This window comes from Pongo pygmaeus, chromosome 13 (genome assembly GCF_028885625.2).
Source record: "Pongo pygmaeus isolate AG05252 chromosome 13, NHGRI_mPonPyg2-v2.0_pri, whole genome shotgun sequence".
Taxonomy (NCBI): domain Eukaryota; kingdom Metazoa; phylum Chordata; class Mammalia; order Primates; family Hominidae; genus Pongo; species Pongo pygmaeus.
The window spans coordinates 73,127,722-73,150,374 of NC_072386.2; the positions used below are offsets into that span (position 1 = coordinate 73,127,722).

The 22,653-nt window shown below is 41.5% G+C and overlaps 1 protein-coding gene across 4 annotated transcripts in view; it reads right to left on the minus strand.

Annotated features, from left to right (window-relative positions):
- FRMD3 (FERM domain containing 3) overlaps positions 1-22,653 on the minus strand; it is a 308,453-nt gene that overhangs the window by 230,543 nt on the left and 55,257 nt on the right. The window contains exon 1 of one of the 4 annotated variants that reach the window (XM_054501638.2): positions 7,076-7,202. The exons of the other annotated variants lie outside the window; for them this stretch is intronic. Coding sequence (XP_054357613.1) covers positions 7,076-7,090 — 15 coding nt within the window. The 5' untranslated portion in view covers positions 7,091-7,202. Of the gene's footprint in view, positions 1-7,075; positions 7,203-22,653 lie in introns of those variants that run through there. 4 annotated transcript variants of the gene reach the window in all.

Consider the following 22,653-nt stretch of genomic DNA (forward strand, 5'->3'; position numbering starts at 1 on the left):
TGCATCTGTCTTAGTTGGCTCAGGCTGCCATAACAAAATATGACAGAGTGGGTGGCTCAAACAGCAGAAATTTATTTTCTCACAGTTCTGGAGACTAGGAGTCCAGGGTCAAGGAGCCGGCAGGATGGGGGCCTGGCCAGGGCCCTTCGTTGTCTTGCAGACAGCTGCCTTCTCACTCTGTCCTCACATAGCCTTGCCTCAGTGCATGCGCACTGGAGAAGAGAAAGAGGAGAAGCTCTCTGGTGTCTCTTCTTATGCGGACATTAATTCCATCGGGCAGGGCCCCACCCTCAGGACCTCATTTAACCTTAATTACTTCCTTAGAGGCTCCACCTTGAGGAGTTATGACTTCAACATATCAGTTTGCTGGGGACACAAACATCTAGTCCATAACAGCATCCTTACTCCTTCCCTGCCTCAGTTCTACTCTTTCCCTGCCTCAGTCTCCCCACTCCCTCACTCTGACTTCCTGGAATCACCTCCCAAATAAATCACCTGCACATAAGGCTTCTTCTCGCGCCCTGCTTTCAAGATCCCAGCTAAAACAGCACATCTCCTGACATTGCACTCTGATGCCACCTGGCCAGATGTTCTCTGCCAATCTAATACTAATCCCTCTCCCCAAGCTCATCTTCTGTTCTCAACCCTCTCCCAATTTAACCCACCTATCAACTATACTTTAAGTTCACCATCAAGTTATTCAACACATACATTTACTGGGTTCCTATTACAAGCCCAGATCCTAGTGCAAATGCCCATAGGTCTCAAGCAGTTAATGTGTCGGGGGTACAGGGCCAAGCGGAGCAAGATCCCTTGTGTCCTGTGTCCAGTTCCATAATTTTCATTTAAAAATGGGAACTTTTTATTTTCATTGAAAAAGGGATCCGTTTTCATTTTGTCTCATTTTAACTTAACTTTGTTTTATAATGATGTAAAACATGTACATGGTTTCAAAGTCAAATATACCAAAAATGTACATTCAGAAAAGACTAATCTCCATCCTTTCCATCTGTTTTTCCCTTGCCCTTCATGAGTAACTTTATTAGACTTTTTTGTTTATTCTTCCACTTAAAAATATATAAGCAAATATCCCAATTTTTAAATGTTAGTAACTAATTTAAATCTATTTATTATACAATACAGATCACACCATCATCTTAGAGCTTCTAGTTTGACACATCTGTACACATTTCTGAGGAGGCAGCAGGAAACAAACATAGCCCCTGAGCCCTTGGAGTGTAGAGGTGGGGACAGCCAGGGTGAGAGGCACTTACCACACAGTGTGACAAGTGCACCAATAGGGTCGGAGGAAGAGCAATGGCCCCAAAGATGGCCATATCCTTATCCCTGCAACTCATGAATGCCCAAGGGAGAAGGAAAGTTGCAGCTGGGATTAAAGTTACTAACCCAGTTACCATGGATCATACACACAGGCTCAAAGTAATCACAGGGTCCTTAGACGTGGAAGAAGGGAGCAGAGGAGTTCACAGTCAGAGAGAAAATTTGAAGATGCTGGCTTTGAAGATGGAGGAAGGGGCCACAAGCCAAGGAATGCAAGTAACCTCTAGAAGCTGGAAAAGATAAGAGGTTCTCCCCTAGAGCTTCCAGAAGGAACATAGCCCTATTGACACTGTGATTTTTAGCCCACTGAGACCCACTAAGTTTCAAGCCACTAAGTTTATGGCAATTTGCTACAGCATCAGTGGAAAACTAACACATGGGATAAACCCAGGATGCCAGTCTTGAGGGAACACAGGGTATCAGGGAAGCCTTCCCAGGGAAGATGACATTTGGCTGAGTCCTAAAGGATGAACCAGGTTTGTGGGGTGGGAGGTCCAAGAGAAAGTAGCATATGAAAAGGCCTTGTGGTATTCAGGGAATTTCAAGGCATTTAAAAGCAGCAAAAATCTTAATTCCTTCAGGAATTTCCCTTTTTTTTTTTTTTTTTTTTGAGTTGGAGTCTCACTCTGTCATCCATACTGGAGCGCAGTGGCGCGATCTCAGCTCATTGCAACCTCCGCCTCAGGGTTCAAGCAATTCTCCTGCCTCAGCCTCCCAAGTAACTGGGATTACAGGTACCTGCCACCACACCCAGCTAATTTTTGTATTTTTAGTAGAGACAGGTTTCGCCATGTTGGACAGTCTGGTCTCAAACTCCTGACTTCAAGTTATCCAACCACCTCAGACTCCCAAAGTGCTGGAATTACAGGAGTAAGCTACCAATGCCTGGCAGCAATTTCTCAAAGATTCTCTTAGGAATACTATTAGCCAATTCACTTCATTTTACAGGGCCTGAATAAAAGACCTGGAGAAGTTGAAAAACCTCCAAAAGTTATACAGTCCTGGGTTTGTCTGTCTTCATTTGTGAAATAAGGAAGTTAGATTAGGTGAACCATAAGCCTATCCATGACTACTTAGCCAAAATAATAATAATCTCTCAGTATTATATAATCCAAACACATGGTCATGTCTCCTTGGTGGTTGGCAAGCCACAGAAATACCCTAATCTTGCTAGATTGCATAAGAAGGATGCAAAAATTGCACCGTGATGTTCTGGGGATTCTCTGATAGCAAAGAGAAGGAAAGGAAATAAGAATACCAGAATGGGGGGACTCAGAGCCAGTCAGCAAGAATTTTGTTCTGAGGATTTTTCTATCTTGCTCAAGATGTTGTTAACATTGCACACTGAAATATTCAGGATTCCTTGTTGGTAAAACAATAAAGTAGTTTCTCACTGTCTCTCAAAATAATAATGATAATAATGATTGTATTAGTCTATTCTCATGCTACTAATAAAGACATATGTGACACTGGGTAATTTATAAAGGAAAGAGGTTTAACGGACTCACAGTTCCACAGGACTGGGGAGGCCTCAGGAAACTTATAATCATGGCAGAAGGGGAAGCAAACACATCCTTCTTCACATAGTAGCAGATAAAAGAATGAGTAAAAGGGTGGAAAGCCCCTCATAAAGCCATCAGATCTCACGAGAACTCACTCACTATCATGAGAACAGTAGCATAGGGGTAAATGCCCCCATGATTCAATTACCTCCCACCAGGTCCCTCCCACAACACATGGGGATTATGGGAACTACAATTCAAGATGAGATTTGGGTGGGACACAGCCAAACCATATCAATAATAATAATAACCATTTCGCTCTTGCCAAGATCTATTCCAGCCTAGAAAGAAAGTGCTCTGCCCACCCCACATTCAGAATCAGCACAATATTATTGACAAAGCAGCTCATCTCTGGTAGAATGCTTACCTGCTGCCCGCCCCATAAAGAAATTGGGCCCTTGCCCATTGATGGCCAGCGTGTCTTCTGAATTTTTACCTTCTGTCAGGCAGGGCAAGGAAAGAACATGTCATCTGGCATGTAGACACCTCTTCTTGGTCACTACATCTCATAAGAATTGATTCAGCCTCTTCCTCCTGTTCCTCCCAGCCCTGCTGCCATCCCTCTTGTTTCAGGATTCCTGAGCTTTTCCCTGACACTTGGCATATCTGTCCAAGTACCCAACTCTAACTGTACACACCCCCTGCATGAATGATCATTATTCACTGGCAACAAAGGCCATCAGACTTCCTGCCATCACCTTGCCAGGAGCAGCCACCACTCTTTGAACTTCATATTGGAGCATTCCCATTGTTAATGCTGACGGTAAGCCTCATGAATTATGTAACAGCTTCTTTATCTGGGCTGGCAAAGAACGGTGTGTTCTGATCAGAGGCTGTAGTGTCCTGATCAAACAGGACTCATCTACCCACTGCCTTCCAAATTCTCTATGGGTACCAGCAGTCGCCTCCAGATATAAGCCCAAATCCATGGTCACAGCTGCTGGTTCAGGAACCAGCAATCTATCCCAAGGGGGCCAGCTAGGTTCTGGCTCATGATCTGTCCCATTAGATGGTGGAGGATGGTAAGGGTCACCATCACCCCTCTTTGCTCTAACAGCAAATCCTCTCACTCTCCCAAAAGGTCCAGAATCACAGTGCTTAGCACTTCCTGAGGAGGGAAGACGCAAAGTTGAAGCAAGCTCCCCAAACACACCACAATCTGATCAAAACCCATGATCAGTGTCAGAGAGGCAATTTAATGACCTACAACTCTTTCTGGTGGACACCTCGTTCCTGGGTTGTGGGTTTTCATTCACTTTGAGAGGGTCTCTCCCACTTGGACATTTAAACTGGTCAAAGATAATTGAGGTTCCTGGCCAGGCACAGTGGCTTGCACATGTAATCCCAGCACTTTGGGAGGCCAAGGTGGGCAGATCACTTGAGGTCAGGAATTCCAGACCAGCCTGGCGAACATAGCGAAACCCAATCTCTACTAAAAAATAAAAAAATTAGCCAGGCATGGTGGTGTGCACCTGTACTCCACCTACTCGGGAGGCTGAGGCAGGAGAATTCCTTGAACCCAGGAGATTGAGGTTGCAATGAGCTCCAGCCTGGGTAACAGAGAGAAACTCTGTCTCAAAAAGAAAAAAAAAAAAAGAAGAAGCAGCAGCTTAATGAGGTGCCTTTGAGATGGAACTAGCAGCTCCTAGGGAATCTTTTAAGCTGAACTGGCCCTTCATTCTGTATTTTACACACATCATCCATTCAGTCTCACCAACAACATGTGAAGTTCACAGGGCTACACAGAGATGAACCATACTTTACAGATGAGGAAACTGTCATGACCCCAGGAGTGCACAGCAAGTCCACGACAGCCGTGTCCTGACTCCGGTCCCAGTGCTCTTCCCAGAACTCCAGTCCCAGGCAGGTGCGGTGGCTCATGCCTGTAAACCCAGAATTTTGGGAGGCCGAGGCAGGAGGATCACTTGAGCCCACGAGTTTGAGACCACCTTGGGGCAACACAGAGAGACCCTGTATCTTGTTAATAAATACATAAATAACAAAACTGCAGTCCCCCTTCTTTCCTTCCTCTGTCTTCCTTCTCCAGCACAGATTCCACACAAATCCTTCTCCAAAGTACAGAAAAACACCAGGCCTTTTGATTTTCCTTTGTTTTTCATTTTTCCAGATTTCTGTACAATTTACATTCTTTATATGCCTGAATTTCTTGGAGAGGGCAAATCTGCACATAACTCAGAGAAATAAAGGTGATATAAAGATCATATAAGAACCTAACAGTGGGACCTGTATACATGCTATACCCTGCCAGCCAGCTACGTCCGCTGCACTGAAATTAAATCTCTCAGCTTTAAAGTCAGTAGATGATAGGGAAGAAAGTACTAGTAACTATTGTTTATTTTCCATTGAATCAATTGGAGCTGTATTCAACTCATTAAAAAAAATTTAATTTGAGAAAGTCTTAATCATGAGCTTTAAACTGATCAACAACAAAACTCACAATTAGGCTCTTTAGATAAATCAGAAAGTGCCTGCAAGGACCCATCTACTTAGACTGTTCTGGGACTTTCAACAAGAAGTGGTTACCACTTGGAATTTCCTCATCTCCTTTCACATCCACCAACAGCTGGGCTTCCTGCAGCACCTGGGTTCATCAATACCCCATAACAACATGAGCACCATGAGCATCCAGTCCAAGGGGAAAACAAAAAGGAACAAAATAAGAGAAGACAAGCATTGCTATCAGGACTCTGGAATTCAGTCTGGCCCTTAGTAGCCTTCCCTGTAATTACCAAGGGATCCCCGAGGGAAGCAGAACTCCTGTCTAGGAAATTACCATGATCAGTAGAGGTGGGTTAGGTTTTTCTGCATTTTACTTCTTTAAGAATTTGCATTTTGGTTTAGGGAAAATACATAAAAAAGACATGATGCTCTTCTTCTGGCAACAACTGCCTACCAGGGTGGGAAAACTGTTTTGTTTCAAATTTCTGCTGTAAACAGAAAGGCTAAGAAGCCGAGTTCCACAATCTCGCTGAGCCCAAAGTCCCGGGTTTCAGTTGCACCTTTTTTGCTACACATTTCTGAGAAAGGAATCTCAGTATGTTCATCAGGAAAAATAGCAAGTTTAAATGCCATGTGCTGAGCGTTTGCCTAACAGATGCTGCATTCCACCAAGTCACTCTCTCAGAGCCAACCTTTCTAGGTACCCTAGAAAAGACTGTGAAGGAAATGTGTACCAGCTGGTGCAGGCAAATAATGAGAGCTGGAAACAGTGCCTGGAGGTGTATCATTTCAAAACAGACCTCTGCCATGTTGAACTTCAACTGTGATTCCCTGTGAGCAGTTTAGAATTCGGCAATTCCAATATCTCTCTACCTTCTTGCGCCTGTGTATAGGTTACGTGTGGGAGGTTAACTACAAAAGGTCCAGTTGCTCAGTAAGTAAGGCAAAGATGGTGAATGTTTGGGACAATGTTTAAAATAGCAGAATCTGGACCACCCAAAAAGATGCTGGTTCTGCCGAAATAAACAAGAGGAGCTAGAAATATCACATTGCACATCGACAGGCAAGGCTCCCCCTACCTTTTCCCTCACTGCAAATAAGTAACAGACACCCAGACCTAGGTCTCACAGAGGAACTGTCAGCCTTGCATCTTAATATTGAGCAGGCTCTTAAACAATCAAAAGAATTTCAAATTTGTTAATCCTTTGGAAAACCACCAAACTATTTGCCACGCAGATAACAGAAAATAAAGCATTCATGGTAAAAAGATTTCTCTTACAAATTATGGAGAAAATGGCAGGTGTTACCCAAAGCAAAATACATTGCCTGGCCAATTTTAAATAATTACATCTTGATCTTGACCTCAGCAGGAAGCCCAGGAGTTGAGCGCTGTTGTCTGTGCTTTGGTCAAGAAAGGAACCACCTTCAGAACAATTATTACCAAAGGGATTTGGAGAAATGTTCCTCTAAGGGGAAAGATAATAAAACAGAGAGCTCTGGTTTGGTTTCTTGAAAGGCCATTAAGTGGCACTAAAAGGCTCCTCTAAGATACTGGTCAGAAGCTCTACAAAAGAGACCCTCCTGAATTTCACATCCCCTTCTAATTTGTTTCAGTGAAAATAATTCAAAACATTGCATAGTAATTCATGACATGCATTATGTTAAATAAAAGTGTACCTGAGTTGATTACATTTTAGCTGACTGACACATACCTTTGAAAGCTGCATAAGCAGGTCTCCTTGTGCCTTGCCAAGACAAAAAGGATTTGCAGTGCCGTGATCTGCTAGTGCCTTAAAATACTGCCATCTCGTCTTCTGTCTCTGGGAGCTCTAGGGCTCCAATCTAAGCTTGCTGCAGTTTGAATACTGCATTGTTTACCTATAGAGATCTTGCTGCCACCAAGATCCTATTTCCTAATTTCTGTCACAGTAAATATGTTGATGGTTTTTTTAAAAAGTTACAAACATGAGATGTTTTTAATTGTTCAAGAACCTGCTGGATATTAAGATGCAAGCTTTTCTGTTTCTCTATCAGACAACATCAGACAGGGATGGATCATACTTAGGCCTCATTCCCAGCTATCTTTAGGAAAATTCTAAAAAAAAAAATCAGTGGGAATAAAGACATCAGCCAAAAAATGAGTTCAATGCTAATTGGGCTTAGCATTGCATAGAGCTAAGCCCAATTGATTAAATATGGATATATAAGTTGATTGAATCAATTCTATAAGAAATTAAATTACAGGTTTTATATTCATTTGAAATCATTTCTGTAAGAAATTGAAAGATAGATTCAAGGTCAGAAATCAGTCCTTTCTTACAAACTTTATCTGTATAAGAAAATAGATGTGACTTCAGTCATTCTATTTACATGTCTTTTCTAGGTATATCACCCACAAAAACCAAAACAACCACCTGAAGCTGCATTCTCAAATTATGTTAAATGAATCCCTGCTATATGGAGAGAAGTAACCAAGCCAGGAATTTCAGGTGGGCAGATTTCAGAAGCAAATGATTCTGGAAGCACATGAGAGCAGTACCACAAAGAGCAGTGCAGTTAGGTCAATCGAGTCGGACAGAACTTCAGGTTCCTAAACGGTTCATTTCTTCTCTTTATTAACCATGAGGAATTAATTAGACTTATGGCCCAGACAAGTCAAGTACTGCTAGATTTAGTTCTCAGCTCTGTCACCGGCTATGTAAATCCCTACTGTCCCAGATTCCTCAGAATATTTGAGGCTTGGTAAGTTGCTCCCATCCTTCCCAATAGCAGGATTAGTAAACGTGTCTGTGGAAACTTTATGGCAATTAACAGAAAGGAAAAATACAGCAATTTATCACCATAGACCTTTGCTCAGCTATTGGAGGAGGACTAGACAGCCCTGGCAACATGGGACCGGGGAGGAGGGTGGAGAAGAGCAGGGAAGTGCCTCTTTGGGGCCAAGCCCATGAGAGCAGCCAGCTAGCCATATAATGGCCATGGCTTTGACTTCCAGCTCCACCTTGAAACCCAGACAGCATCATGACCAAATGAGTGTATCCAAACACTCCAGTCAGATAAAAGGGATCAGTACCGGAATGCTCAGAGCTGGGAGGCAGCTACCATGAAAGCTAATCCAGGCATGCTGCCCCAATATGTTCTACAAATGCCCAACTACACAGTAAAGCATTCAAATGAGGTTAAACTAAAATGCGGCAAGATACAGACGACAGCAGGGATGAAGACTTACACTGGCTGGAGACAATCCATCGCCAAGCAAATAAAGCCACCTAAATCAAAGACAGAGGCAAACAAAAATTAAATCTTATTCCCAGAGTGGTAAGTAGCAGTTCACTGCTGAGGGTCTGCTATTCAGGTCACTCTAACAGAGCTCAACTATGCCAAAATCAATCCAGTAGGCATTCACTCAAAACCTGACAAAGCCACTTCTAAGAAAGTCAGATGCTTCGTAGACAATCATTAGATGGTATACCTACAGGTCAAGGAACTTCAGGATTTCACACCTGTCAGGGAGAATTCGAATTGTCAAAACGTCAAAGTCAAATGAGAGAGTACAAGGGCATCAGGGAAGTGCCTGGTGAGAAAAAGGAGTCATCTCTTATTCATGAGGCTATCACTCACTTGTGGAGGAGAAACTTAAAACCAAATAATTGCACCTTTTCAAAGTCATTGATAAGGATGTATGAACCACCTCATGGAAAACATGGAATTAAATAAGAGCAACAACGTCCTTTTTTATTTGAGACAAAGAGAAAAAAAAAATTAAACTGGAGGAGAGGGAAATGCCTGAATTCAAAGCTCAGATGGGAATTAGAAACCGGCTATTGTCAGGTAAAGACTCCATGGTCATACATAATTAAAACTTATGCAGCCAGTGTCTTCTCACCAATGGGAGATCTCAGAAAACTAAGATGGGGGCGGGGAGAAAGCCCGCAGGAGCAGCTGCTGGTCCACTAGTTCTCAAACTCTTATGCACGTTTGAATTCCCTAGAGCTTTATAAAAGTAGAGATTCCCAGGCTGAAGAGCTCTGGGGATAGGACCCAGGCATTTGTACTTTTTAAAGTACAGCTGATCTGGTGTGTTGAAACCATTAAATCTGGCTGAGAGGTGCTATGAACTCATAACCATTCCCAGTTTTCCAGAAGAAACTGATGTAGCAAATTTAAAAGAAATTTTTAAATAAGGAGAGGTTCTACCACTCAGGGAACACCTAAGCACCACAGCCCCAGATTCCAGCTGCTCTGAAGTTCCATCTGTAGTTCCCTCTCCACTGGAGCACATCTAGAAAAGCCCAGAGAAGGTTGTGGACCTCACCCCACTGCACTTACTGAACTGAACCCAAACTTCCCATTAGAGAGGGAGCGATGGCTTACACACTGAACTTAGTATTGATCTGGGCTGCAGTCCTCACCCTGCCATTTTCTATATAAGCTTAGACAAGTTCCCTAACTTATCTGAGCCTCAGTTACCTCAGATCTCTCTCGGAGGGTTGTTTTGAGATTTGAGAGAGAACACATGTAAATCAGCTTGCAGAGTGGCACACAGGGCACGGGGCCTAGTAAACGTTTATTTGTTCATTTGTTTAAGGGACTATGCTGCTGCCAGAGACTGGATTTGAATTGTGAGCCTCAAAAATCCCCTTGCCTTGTGATGGCTCTCCAATCTTCTGCACACCAATGTGTGCCTAACCCTGAGGCTGACCTTTGATGTCCCAGAAGGGTCCCGATCAGAAGGTCTGGATTCATGAATAGATTACACAAGCTAATCTGGTAGGATGTGGTACAATGATTTTTGATGTCAAAGATCTTTCATGGTGCCTTGCACATTGCAGATGAATAATAAATGAATATTTGCAGGCTGGATTATTCAAAGAAGACTTGGAGATAACCTGTGAATTTCACTTTAGGGTGATTCTCCTTTTCCTTCACATGCAATAAAAGTGACTGAAAAATGTGATCTTACACAAGCTGGAGCATTTTCCCCCATCTGTTTAGTTTCTAAATCTTTAAAACTAATTGATGGTTACTAACAAAACGTAGAAGCAAACAGCAGTAGAGAACAATTTAATGGTCCTGCCTTGGTACTAGAGGAAAACTGCTCACAGCTAACTCTGTCTCATAAAGCTCCAATTTTAGGGGGGAGAAGGTGGCATCCCTCTGCCTCTAGACAGGTAAGAGGAAATTGAGAATAAAAGATGGACCAACACGTACTCCCTCAAGATGATACACTCAGAACAGATTTGACAGCACAGAGAACAGCTCTGGCCTTCTGCTCTAATGGTCAAACTGGCACAAATACTGAAAAAATGAAGCAGGAAAAAGAAATTGAAACATTCTGGGCAACTCGTAAATTCCTAGGTCTATCAGGGAGTCTAACAACCCATTAGGCAACTGGAAAAACAGGCAACTATCTTCACGGCTCTGCTCCATTTTCTCATATCAATAGCTAGCCTTACACAATAATGCTCAGCAGATGACTGAGTTCCTCTTTCACCATTTTGAGCTATCATTCACAAGGGAAGGGCATGAAGACACAGTTGCAGGTCAGTGAGGGTGGGTGGGACACCAGCTTGGGAAACTGAATGCAGGGAGGCAAAGCTGGATGAGCAGGTCCAGGAAAGCCCGTACTGCTCAGCACAAAGGAAGAGAGAGCATCAGGAAGAACAGGGACTCATCCTCTACCTGGAAAAGGGCTAAAAACCAATCATTGCAAATTCACCTTGTTCAAAGCTTCTTTTGTGACCACAATGGGCTAGATGGTCTCTGAGAAGACCTGGGAGGTTTATTTTACCAACAGAAATATTTGTATTTGTTTAAGTGGTGAAGTATGAAACCTCTGTGATGAAACGGCTGCTATTTTATTGACTGAACCCAAAATTCTCACCAGGGAGCTAGCAATGGCATCCCACACTGGACTTGGAGTTGATCTGGACTCCAGCTCTGGGCCTGTCATTTCCTAACTATGTAACTTTGGGCAAGTGTCCTAACTCACGTGAGCCTTGTTTCCTTAAATCCACCTGAGAAGCTTGTTGAGGTTTGAATGTGAGAATACAAGCAAATCACCTTGTATAGTGACAACACAGAGCAAGGGCCTCGTGAACATTCATTTGCTCATTCATTTAAGGGACTGGGGTGCTACCAGAGATGCCACTGGGAAAAACTCCATTTCCCAGCCCTATTTTCCCTAGAACTCACCACTCAGATCTTAGTAAGCATAGTGCAAAAATAGTGGTCCATGGTCATATAAGTATAGGAAAAGCTGGAGTCAACAACGTTAAACTAGTTTGTTCACTTGCCCAAGAGCCATAAATAAGCTGATGTGTGCTATGAGCTGCAGAGAAGATCATGGTGAGGGAAATAAAACCTGCAGCATTTCTCAAGCACAATTCTGCAAGGAACATCTGTTATGACACAAACGTGAAACATGCCCCCAAAGAGTTCAGGAAACGCTCATCAGGAACAAAGGTTAGTAATACATGGGAGTGAGTGGCTCACCCAGTCACCCCATGGATCTGACATTTCCTGACTGGCATTTACCTAGGTGTCAGAGGAGACATTCTGGAGCCAGAAACAATGATAATGCTACCAGGAAAGTAGAACACCACCCAAAGGAACGCCACACCAGCCCAGCCCAGCTCCTCCTCACTAGGAGCCAGCACAATATCCATTCTGTGCCTTTTATTTTATGAGAACATATCTCTAACTTTATAAAGTGTATTGTCAACAGAAAAGTCAGATTTTCTTACTGAAAGAATCACTTTTTGTGTGAATGGATCAATTTTTCAAAGTGTGAAAACCTGTGCCATGAGAATTGACTCTGCCACCGATGAGAAGAAAGGATTTGGGGTTATTTCTAAATTTCTCATATAAAATATCCTTTTCGATAGTTTTATGCTGGACCACCTCAAATGCACATAATTTATACTTGCATAAAATGCCAATAGGCTTTCCTCATAGGCAGTCAAGTCATGAGTGTTCTTTCAAAACTATTCCCTAATCTGCCTCTCCATTTCCCTTCTACAGTCACCAACCCTTGCCACACTCACCAGGATTGTGGTGAAACCTCCCAGACTCCATGCTTACAATATTTCCCCTTCCAACTCTTTCTGCACCCTGCCAGTTTAACCTCCTAAATCAATCATTATTATATTCCTCAAAGACTTAGATATTCCCCCTTTGTATATGGAATATCCAAACTCAGCCTGGCTACTGGCATTTGAGCTTTCTCTCCACCACGGGACTCCAGCCCCTAGACTCTTACACTGACATCTCAAGCCCCTGGCCCACCTTGCCTCTTCCCAATCCCCTGCCTCTGTGCACGCCAGTCTCCCTGCCAAGTTTGTCCACCCACTCTTGCCAACTCTAAATCCACAAGAACTCCCAATACTTAGGTCCACAGAATTATTCCACATGACTCTGGTCCAGTCCTCCCCTCATCTACCTTCTACAGCAGGTTCTGTGTATTCCATTTAGCCCTTCGCCTTTTATTAACTTCTGTTGCTATTTAATTGTTTCTACTAATATTTCAATGTTCATGTGTCTTTGACTTTCCCAAGTAAACTCCAAGTTTCTTAGAAACAGAAAGTACCTCATACACTTTCTATCTTAGAAACAGAAAGTACATCATATTTTCTATCTTAGAAACAGAAAGTACATCATACACTTTCTACAGAAAGTACATCATACACTTTCGCCAACAAGAATAACACGGAGAGGAGGAAGAGGGCAAATGCACGGGCTAGCTAGTGAACTTAAGCAGGAAAATTCACCCCCATGAAGGAAAGCATTCATGCCAATGTCCACTTTCCAAAGACATGGGTCTCCTCCCTCATAATTACCACAAGGAATGTACCTTGCCCTCCTTCAACTTCCAGGCTCATTACTGGCAGAGAAGGAAGCAGGAAAATAAATAAATTGGGGCAGATGTAACTATACCAGATAAGACAGTAAGGTGATGAAATCTTACAGCCATAAACTCCTGCTGAGGTTAACAACTTCTGGCTTTAAATTTTCTTTCGTTTCCTAGAGGTTGTGACTGAGGAGAACTTACGTTTTTGCATTCAACGCTTTTTTGAGAAAAGGGGACACAAAACAAGGAGCTGTGTACAGTATGTGCGTTTATATACATACACATTATCTATGCATATGTATAAATGCAGAAAAGTAACATGAAAAACACTTCAAAAAATTACTACCGCATCCTTCAAATTTGCAACCCCTCAAAAGTACAGAGTATAGCAAAAACATCAGCATGACAAAGCCACTAGAAATCATCATGGCTTTCACTTCCTTTCTGGAAGAATTACTGTTCTTTCTTACTGTCTGGAAGATGAAAATAGGGATCTGAGCCTCCTTAGTTATTGTCTCTATCATTTATTTAACCCTGTTCCCTGCTAAATAAAGCAACCATTCTACATCTGATAACATAAATAATATTCAATTCACTAATTTTCAAGTTTCCTCCTCAGAATGCAAAGCAAAAAGTTATGAAAAATCAAAGGTTCTTGTGGGATGAGCAGGGAGCAGACTAGACTGCAAGGCAAACAATGATCTCTCACCTGCATGCTCAAATGACACCTGTTTCTGGGGCACTGTGATGAATCAAGAGCAAGTCTCCTTACTTAAATTTTAAAGCCAAAAAACAGAGAATACATGTCTCATTCCAGCAATAATAGATAAGCATATTTTTAAAACTGGATAAAATTTAAACATTAACATCTCTTTAAGGGCATCTAGGTGTTACCAAGACAACCATAACCTGAAAGTCCAAACTCCCAGAGAAAGGACACACAGAACCCACCCAACACTCTCTCCCCACCACCACCACTGAGGCATTTACTGATGTGTAAATTTCACAAGCAGAAAGGGAAGCAAAGGAGAAAACAGCTGCTAGAGGGATGATAAACTAAGCACAGCTGTCCCCACTGATGAAAAGACAATAATTGGAGTTCAGGGCCTACCAAAGTGGAGAGACCTGGGTATCTAATCTGGGCTTTCACTTGGGACTCCTAAAAGGCTACACCTGGGTAGGGAGATTGACTTGAGCTTATAAAAATTTTAACTGCCTACCAGAAGCTCAAAAAGAACACTCCTCGGTTGAAGAATATACCATCAAGAGCCTCCATCATTTTTTATTTACAGTGCCCAACATTCAATTAAAAATTACCAGGCATACCAAGAGATAGAACCAACAGGAAAAAAAAGCAGACAACAGAAACAGATTCACAGGTGATCTAGATATTGGGATTATCAGGCATAGACTTTAAAATAATTAACACGTTTAAGAAAATGGGTGACAATTTCACCAAAGAACTAGAATATATATAATATATATATTCATATATTGAGTCAGATGGAAATTCTAGAACTGAAAAATACAATGTAATAGAAGAAATTAAGAATGCTATAGATGGGTTACAGCAAAAAGACCCAGCTGAAGAGAGAATTGGTGATCTAGAAGATAATAGTTCAATAGAAAATGCCCAGGGTAGAACATGAAAAGGAAAAAGACAGAAAAATACAAAGAAAACCAAAACAGAATATTTGAATCTATGAAAGGGAACTCATATGTATTGAGTACATGATGCAGGCTAGACACAGTTGTTTTAAAGTAACTAAGCTTCAGTTCATCAGATACAGTTTATTAATACATTTTCCAAATTTGAGGAAAAAACATTCATAGCTAATATTTGGGAGAGGTTTTATTTTTCAAACATATTTATAATAATAAGAATTTAGAGATCACTTTACCATGAACAAGGTATGAAGCCTAGCAAAAGAACATGATGTTCTCTGAAACTGAAAAAAACTAAGTTTACAAGCTGCTATCACGCACTCTCTGGACACTCTACAAGCCTCACTTAATAAAGTTCTAGAAAGCTATTGGGAGGAATAAATGAGCTAAGACACATAAAAGATCTAGCAAGAATACATGGAAAAAATGAGTGTTAGGTCCCTTTCCTGCTCCCTCCAGGCCTCACTTATGTAAATAACATTTGCTGAGTGTCTACAGTGGGCTATTTATTCAACTTAGTCACCTATGAATCAAGCAAATGCAATATACGTCTATTTCAGGTCCCATATCAAAAAGAAGTGCTGTATCCTTGGGCCAACAATAGTAAAGTATATAGTTAAAAGAATATGTTGGCCAGGCACCATGGCTCACACCTGTAATCCCAGCACTTTGGGAGGCCAAGGCAGGCGGGTCATCTGAGGTCAGGAGTTTGAGACCAGCCTGGCCAACATGGCAAAACCCTGTCTCTACTAAAAATACAAAAATTAGCCGAGCATGGTGGTGCGCACCTGTAATCCCAGCTAATCAGGAGGCTGAGGCAGGAGAATCGTTTGAACCTGGGAAGCGGAGGTTGCAGTGCACCGAGATCACTCCATTACACTCCAGCCTAGGAGACAGAGCAAGACTCTGTCTCAAAAAAAAAAAAAAGAACATGTTGAATTTTGCCTCACTGGCTTAAAGAATGGTGGTGACACTGTCAGAAATATTGAAGAAGTGCTGGTTTAGTGAAGAAGGTGAAGAGTTTGTCCCAGAATAGTTTGGGTTTTAGATGCTAGCATGTCCACTAGTTGGAGATGTGCCTCAATAATTAGAAACCCGAAGCTAGAGCCCAGAGGAGAAGCAGAAGTTGATATCGGGTAGATAAAGAAAGCCAAGGAATGGCTGAGGTCACCATGGGAAAATGTACCGCAGGAAAGAAGGGTCAATATACTAAATATAGCCAGTGCAATTGGAAGAAGTCAACGGGTTCCCACAGCCAGAGTGAGTATCAGAACATAACATGGGTCTCCTGGGGCTTTCTTTATCCCTTGAGTCGTAATCATGTCCTACTAACTAGATCAAGGCTCCTTATCACAGGATTTCATAGCAGCCTACACTTTTCCTTTGTGGCCCTTACTCTAATTGTATTTAGGTAATTTTTTGGTGAAATAATGGGCTCATTGCCTTTTCGCCTAGATTTTATGATCCTTGAGGGCAGGTGGTGTCTCTTTTGTGTCCATAACCACATCCCCAGTACCTAACTAGCACAGTATCTTGCAGGTAGTAAGCACCTTTCAATAATCTGATGAATAAAACAATAAGTAAAATCAACTCAATGGTTATGAGCCTAGAATGCTGCTACTCACAGTATGGTCCAGCAGCAACAGCATCACCTGAGTGCTTGTGAGAAATGCCAATTATCAGGCTGGACCTACTACATTACAACCCACAGATGCTTTGTCCGCACATAAAAGTCTGAAAAGCACCAGCTCAGAGTAGAAACTTTTGACAACTAGGCCAAGAAAGCCTTCCCCTGAATCAGTGGAGGGAGATGCAAGAAATGATTCGACTCAGTAGCCTGGTTTCAACCACATTCAAAATTATTTGAGAACCAATCAGCACTGCATAATGACTGTCTGACTGCCTGCCCCTAAATCAGAGGTTCTGACTTTGGCTGCATTTCAGAGTCACCTGAAGAGCTTTAGAAAATACTAATGCCTGGTTCCCACCTCCCCTCCACAGAGATTCTGATTTAATGAGTCTGCAGCCTGTCTGGGCCACTGGGATTTGCAAAGCTCCCCAGGTAATTATAATGTGCGCCCAAGGTCGAGAACCACCTCCCCAGATAACCAGCTCCTGCAATCACCAAGGCCGTCCCAAATCAAGGTTCTATTACTACTGAAGAAAAGGTTTTTTGTCTCATCCCCTAGGATTATTTGACTGATCCTGGAGAGGAAGAGTATTCTGTCTTGTTCCAGTGCTTCCAGATCTCTTCCATGACTCACTTAGCTGCTTGACTAATTGACTAATTGACTGAATCTCCAGTCTCCTTTGCCTGGGCTTCCCATCTCTGTTTTCAGGCTACCCACACTTTCCTCACTCAGCTTAGACATTCCAAGCCTTAGACCTTGCTTGGACCTTTCCTTAGAAGAATTCACATATTACTTGTCCTTTCCCAGTATGGCTTGAGCTCTTGGTTTGAAAAAAGGCAGCAGACTCTCACCTCCCTACAGAAGTTCATCCTAAAATACGAAACATTTGCCCTTCTCTGTTGTTTAGACAAACTTCCATTGAACTAGAGCCCTACTCATTTTCCCAGGACTGGCTTCCCTTCTGTCTCTTGTCTCTCACCCCAAAAACTACATCATGAAGAACAAAAGCTCCTGTGTCAAAAGACTTGCATTTCAATTTAGAACGGTCAGTTTCTCACACATCTTAACAAAAGTTAAAACCATGCAGTTCATTCTATTTATAGCAATGGCTTGGAGACAGCCACCTAACCACAGTGTTCCTCCCATAAGAAGGGCTCTAAACCTAACTCAGTTGTTTTCCTATAGGCTTCAGGGGTTTGTGATGCCTTCCCCTTAGTTGTTATGCAAAATGTGGTGAACATATGCATAGTTTTCTATCCAGAAACCCATAATTTTCAAGAGTCTTGAGACACATGAAATGATGCTCGACATCACTAATCAATTGGAAAAATGCAAATCAAAACCATAATGAGATACCACTTCACCCCATTAGGATAGCTATTATGAAAACAACAACAGCCAAAAACTACAAGTGTCGGAGAGGGTGTGGAGAAATTGTGTATTGCTGATGGGAATGTAAAATGGTGCAGCCACTGTGGAAAACAGTATGGTACTTCCTCAAAAAATTAAACACAGAATTACCATAGGATCCAGCAATCCCACTTCTGGGTATATGCCCAAAAGAATTAAGAAGTGGAACTAGAAAAGACATGTGTACAGGAGTGTTCACAGCCGCATTATTCAGAAAAGCCAGTAAGTGGAAACAACACAAATATCCACTGGCAAATAAATTTCAAAATGTGGTATACACATACAATGCAATATAATTCAGCTTTAAACAGGATTGCCTTCAAGCAGAGTAAGGCATCTCCCTCAGTTTCCCAGGGTACCTTGGACAGAGCTTCTGCATATTATGTTGTAATTATTTATTTGTCTGTACTAGAAAGTGCACCCTGGAATACAGAGATTGTACCTATGCACTACGGGTCCCTAGTGCATGGCTTAATCAATGGTCATTAAATGAATAATTGAATAAAAGAATGAATAAACTAAGATTATTTTAAAATTATATAAAAAACTATACATCAATAAGAAAAATACAAACAACACAGTACCAAAATGGGAACTAGGCACAAACAGGCACGTCACAGGAAAGGAAACAAATATGGCCAATGCAAAAAGAAAAGCTAGCCAGTTGCAGTGGCTCACACCTGTAATCTGAGCACTTTAGGAGAATGAGGTGGGAGGATCTCTTGAAACCAGGAGTTTAAGACCAGCCTGGGCAACAAAGTGAGACTGTGTCTCTAAAAGAAGAAGAAGGAGAAGGAGGAGAAGGGGAAGAAGAGGAAGAGGGAGGAGGAGGAGGAGGAGGAAGAAGAGGAGGAGGAGGAGAAAAAGGAAGGAAGAAGGGAGGGAGGGAAGGATGAAAGGAGGGAAGGAGGGAAAGAAGAAAGGGAGGGAGAGAGGAAGGAAGGAAGGAAGGAAGGGAAGGAAAAGTTAGCCATCCATGGTGGTACATGCCTGTAGTCCCAGATAACTTGGGAGGCTGAGGCAGGAGGATCCTTGAGCCTGGGGGTTCGAGGCTGCAAATAGCTATGATTGTGCCACTGTACTCCAGCCTGAGAGATAGCAAGACCTTGTTGAAAGAAAGAAAAAGGAAGAAAGAAAGAAAGAAAGAAAGAAAGAAAGAAAGAAAGAAAGAAAGAAAGAAAGAAAGAAAGAAAGAAAAGAAAGAAAGAGAAAAGAAGAAGGGAGGGAGGGAAGGAAGGAAGGGAAAATGAAAAGCTAATCACAATCAGTGGTGAGTAGGAAAATGTAAGTCAAGGACACAACGAGATATCACTTTAAATGATTCAATAGGCAAAAATATCAAAAGTCTCACAATACTAAGTGTTGGAGAGATGTCGATCCACAGGATCGACATAATTTATATGCTGGTAAGCATATAAATTAGTGCAACCTTTGAGGAAATGGTTTAATATTATCTCCTAAAGTAGAATATTTTCACTCCAGCAATGCCATTCCATTCTTAGATATATGCCACAAGAAATTATTCTTGAAGTACAATAGGAGACATGTACAAAAATGTTCATAGCATCACTTTCATACAGTAAAATCCTAGAAACAATCATGATGCCCATAAATAGGGCAGCAAATGAATAAACTGTAGTCTGTTCATATAACAGAGTATTATTCAGCAGTCAAAACAAATGAACTAAACCTGCAGCAATGTGACTGAATTGTAACAATATATTGTACAGTCAGCCCTCCATATCCCTGGTTTCCATATCCATGAATTCAACCAACCTCTAATTAAAGATATTCTGGAAAGCAAAAAATAACTATATAACAATAAAAATATATAAATAAAAAATACAGTGTAACAGCTATTTATATAGCATTTCCATTGTATTGGTTTTATAAGTAAACTAGAGATGGTTTTTTTTTTTTTTTTTTTTGAGATGGAGTTTGGCTCTTGTTGCCCAGGCTGGAGTGCAATGGCGTGATCTCAGCTCACCACAACCTCCACCTCCCGGGTTCAAGTGATTCTCCTGCCTCAGACTCCCAGGTAGTTGGGATTACAGGCACCTGCCACCACACCCGGCTAATTCTGTCTTTTTAGTAGAGACAGGGTTTCTCCACGTTGGTCAGGCTGATCTCAAGCTCCCAACGTCAGGTGATCTGCCTGCCTCGGCCTTGCAAAGTGTTGGGATTACAGGCGTGAGCCATGAGATGATTTAAAGTATACAGGACAATGTGCATAGGTTATATGCAGATACAACCTATTTTATATAAGGGACTTGAGCATCCTCGGATTTTGTATCTTCAGAGGTCCTGAAATGAATCTACCACAGATGCTGAAGGACAACTGTAATATTAAGTGAAAAAAAGTTAAGTTCCAAAAGATTACATAGAGCAGGCTATAGCCATTTTGTAAACTGAAAAACAACTAAATATTTTAAATGCTTTACATGAAAACACATAGATGCAAGAAAATTAAATAGAAAGAAAAGCAAAGGAATGATGAACTCTGAATCATCCCAATCCAGGTTGATGGTACCCAGGTAGAAGGAAGCAAGAAGATGGGATTGTGAAGGGTACATATAGTTAGATGTCACTTTACTGTTAAGGTCCCAGCTGTTACATTAGACAGCAGGTTTCTAGATGTTTATTACATTATTATAAACAAATAAGTAAAAGGGAGGCCTTGCATATTCCAATGATGCAAGTGTGTCATGAACTAAGGATTATGATTAATCCAATTTTGTAGCTAGAGGGATTTTAGGGAAAAATAAATGAAGAGGGAACATGACTTCTCCTGGTAGATTGTTTCAAAAGTATAGATATCTCTATAAAAGAAATTCTGCTTCCAACTTTTTAGAATGATGATTACAGAGATTTTTAGAAGGCTATCATCCATATAAAGGCAAACCAAATACTACAATAGCACCATGAAAGAACAATTAACATATGATCATATAAACTACATTTTAAAAAATATGGAAGAGGGTACTACCCACATTAGAAAGAGTCCAATTTTAAATTTTCTAAATGGTACCATAGTTTATTTAAACCCAAATTGCATGTGTAAAACTTTAATTTGCCCAAAATCTCCAGGGTATTCAATTTAAGAATAATTCTATGGGACATTCAAATATAACATGGAAAAGAGGGGTCACCAAACTAATAAGGAAGGGAAACTCTGAAGGCTGAATAAAATTATTTTAGTTTCTTCTTTCCAGCAGGGCTTCTCTGAGCTCCTCATATGCTAATGTGCACTGTGATCACCAAGAGGGGAACTGTAGTGTTTCCCAAAGGTACTTGACCACATAACTCTTTTTTTACTGAGCACCTAGAAAACCAACATCCTACCTACAAAATACACATAGAAAGTGCTGTTTCATAACAAAAAAAAAATACAGCAATAACAACAAAGTAAGTTTACAAGAACAATAAAGGGAAGCCTAACAAATTAGACATAAAACAAAAGAAAACAAAAGACAGCAAATTACTTTGCCAGGAAATCTTCTTTTATGGCTCTTTGCTGTCTCCACAATTACTTGGTCCTCAGCCATCACCAACAAGGCTGTGCACAAGGAAGGCGTTCGTTTACAGCGAACTCCTACCAGGTACATTTTTGGAAGTAGCACCCCATCTGTTTGAAAACTTTGAAGAATATTTATTTGCTTAATTCCCTACCAGATGATTTCGACAAAAAACTGTGCATAATTCACAAAATAATAATGGAAAAAGAGTTTCTCTTTCTTGAAGACATTGATTGGTACTCTAGTCTGTCTGTCAGGTGGTCAACAGCATCCATTAAACATTTATTTAGAATGCCTGAGAGGGCTGTTATGATATTCCAAGAAAAATCAGACTCTGCACTTTTAGCCATTATATTTCTGTATCACTAACAGCAAATATATATATATCAGTCATTACTAGTAAATTCTGCTAGATTTAGGGGATGGAGACAGGTGTACAATGTGGGATTACAAGCTAGTCAGTAAGATAAGAGATATGAATTTTTAAAATTATTACAAGACGATGATTGGTATACACAATAAAGATGGTAGGACATTATAGAATAGGAAAGTTCCTGAAGCCAGAAGCTGCTGAGGATGGACGCTTGAAAGAAGTATGACATCCTAGGCTACATGCCAAGGGAGAGATGATGGCAATTCAACCAGAAGGGAAGAAATAAAAGTGCTCCAGTTAGCTAGAAGGGCATAGCAAACATACAGGCAGGAAGGAACACAGATGGCGCCAGCCAACCAATCTGAGCCAAAGAATCCAGGCACGAACACTGAGCCTACACTCTCCCCCAGGAGCCATATAAGAAGTGAAAGTTTAGAAGGTGGCAGGAAGGTATGATTCCGGACCAGGAGCTGTTGCAGGGGCATCCTGGTTTGGCAGCCACCTCCTTGATGGCAGACGTGGCAGCACCTTGGGTAATCTGGTTCTGGGGTGTGGTTTTGGAGTCTGATATGGTTTGGCTCTATGTCCCCACACAAATCTGATTTGAATTGTAATCCCCACGTGTTGGAGGAGGGGTCTGGTGAAAGGTGATTGAATCATGGGGGCAGACTTTCCCCTTGCTGTTCTTGTGACAGTGAATGAGTTCTCACAAGATCTGGTTGTTTTTAAATTTTGTAGCGCTTCCCCCTTTGCTCTCTTTCTCCTACTCTGCCATGTGAAGGTGTTTGCTTCCCCTTTGCCCTTCTGCCATGACTGTAAGTTTCCTGAGGCCTCCCCAACCAGCCTT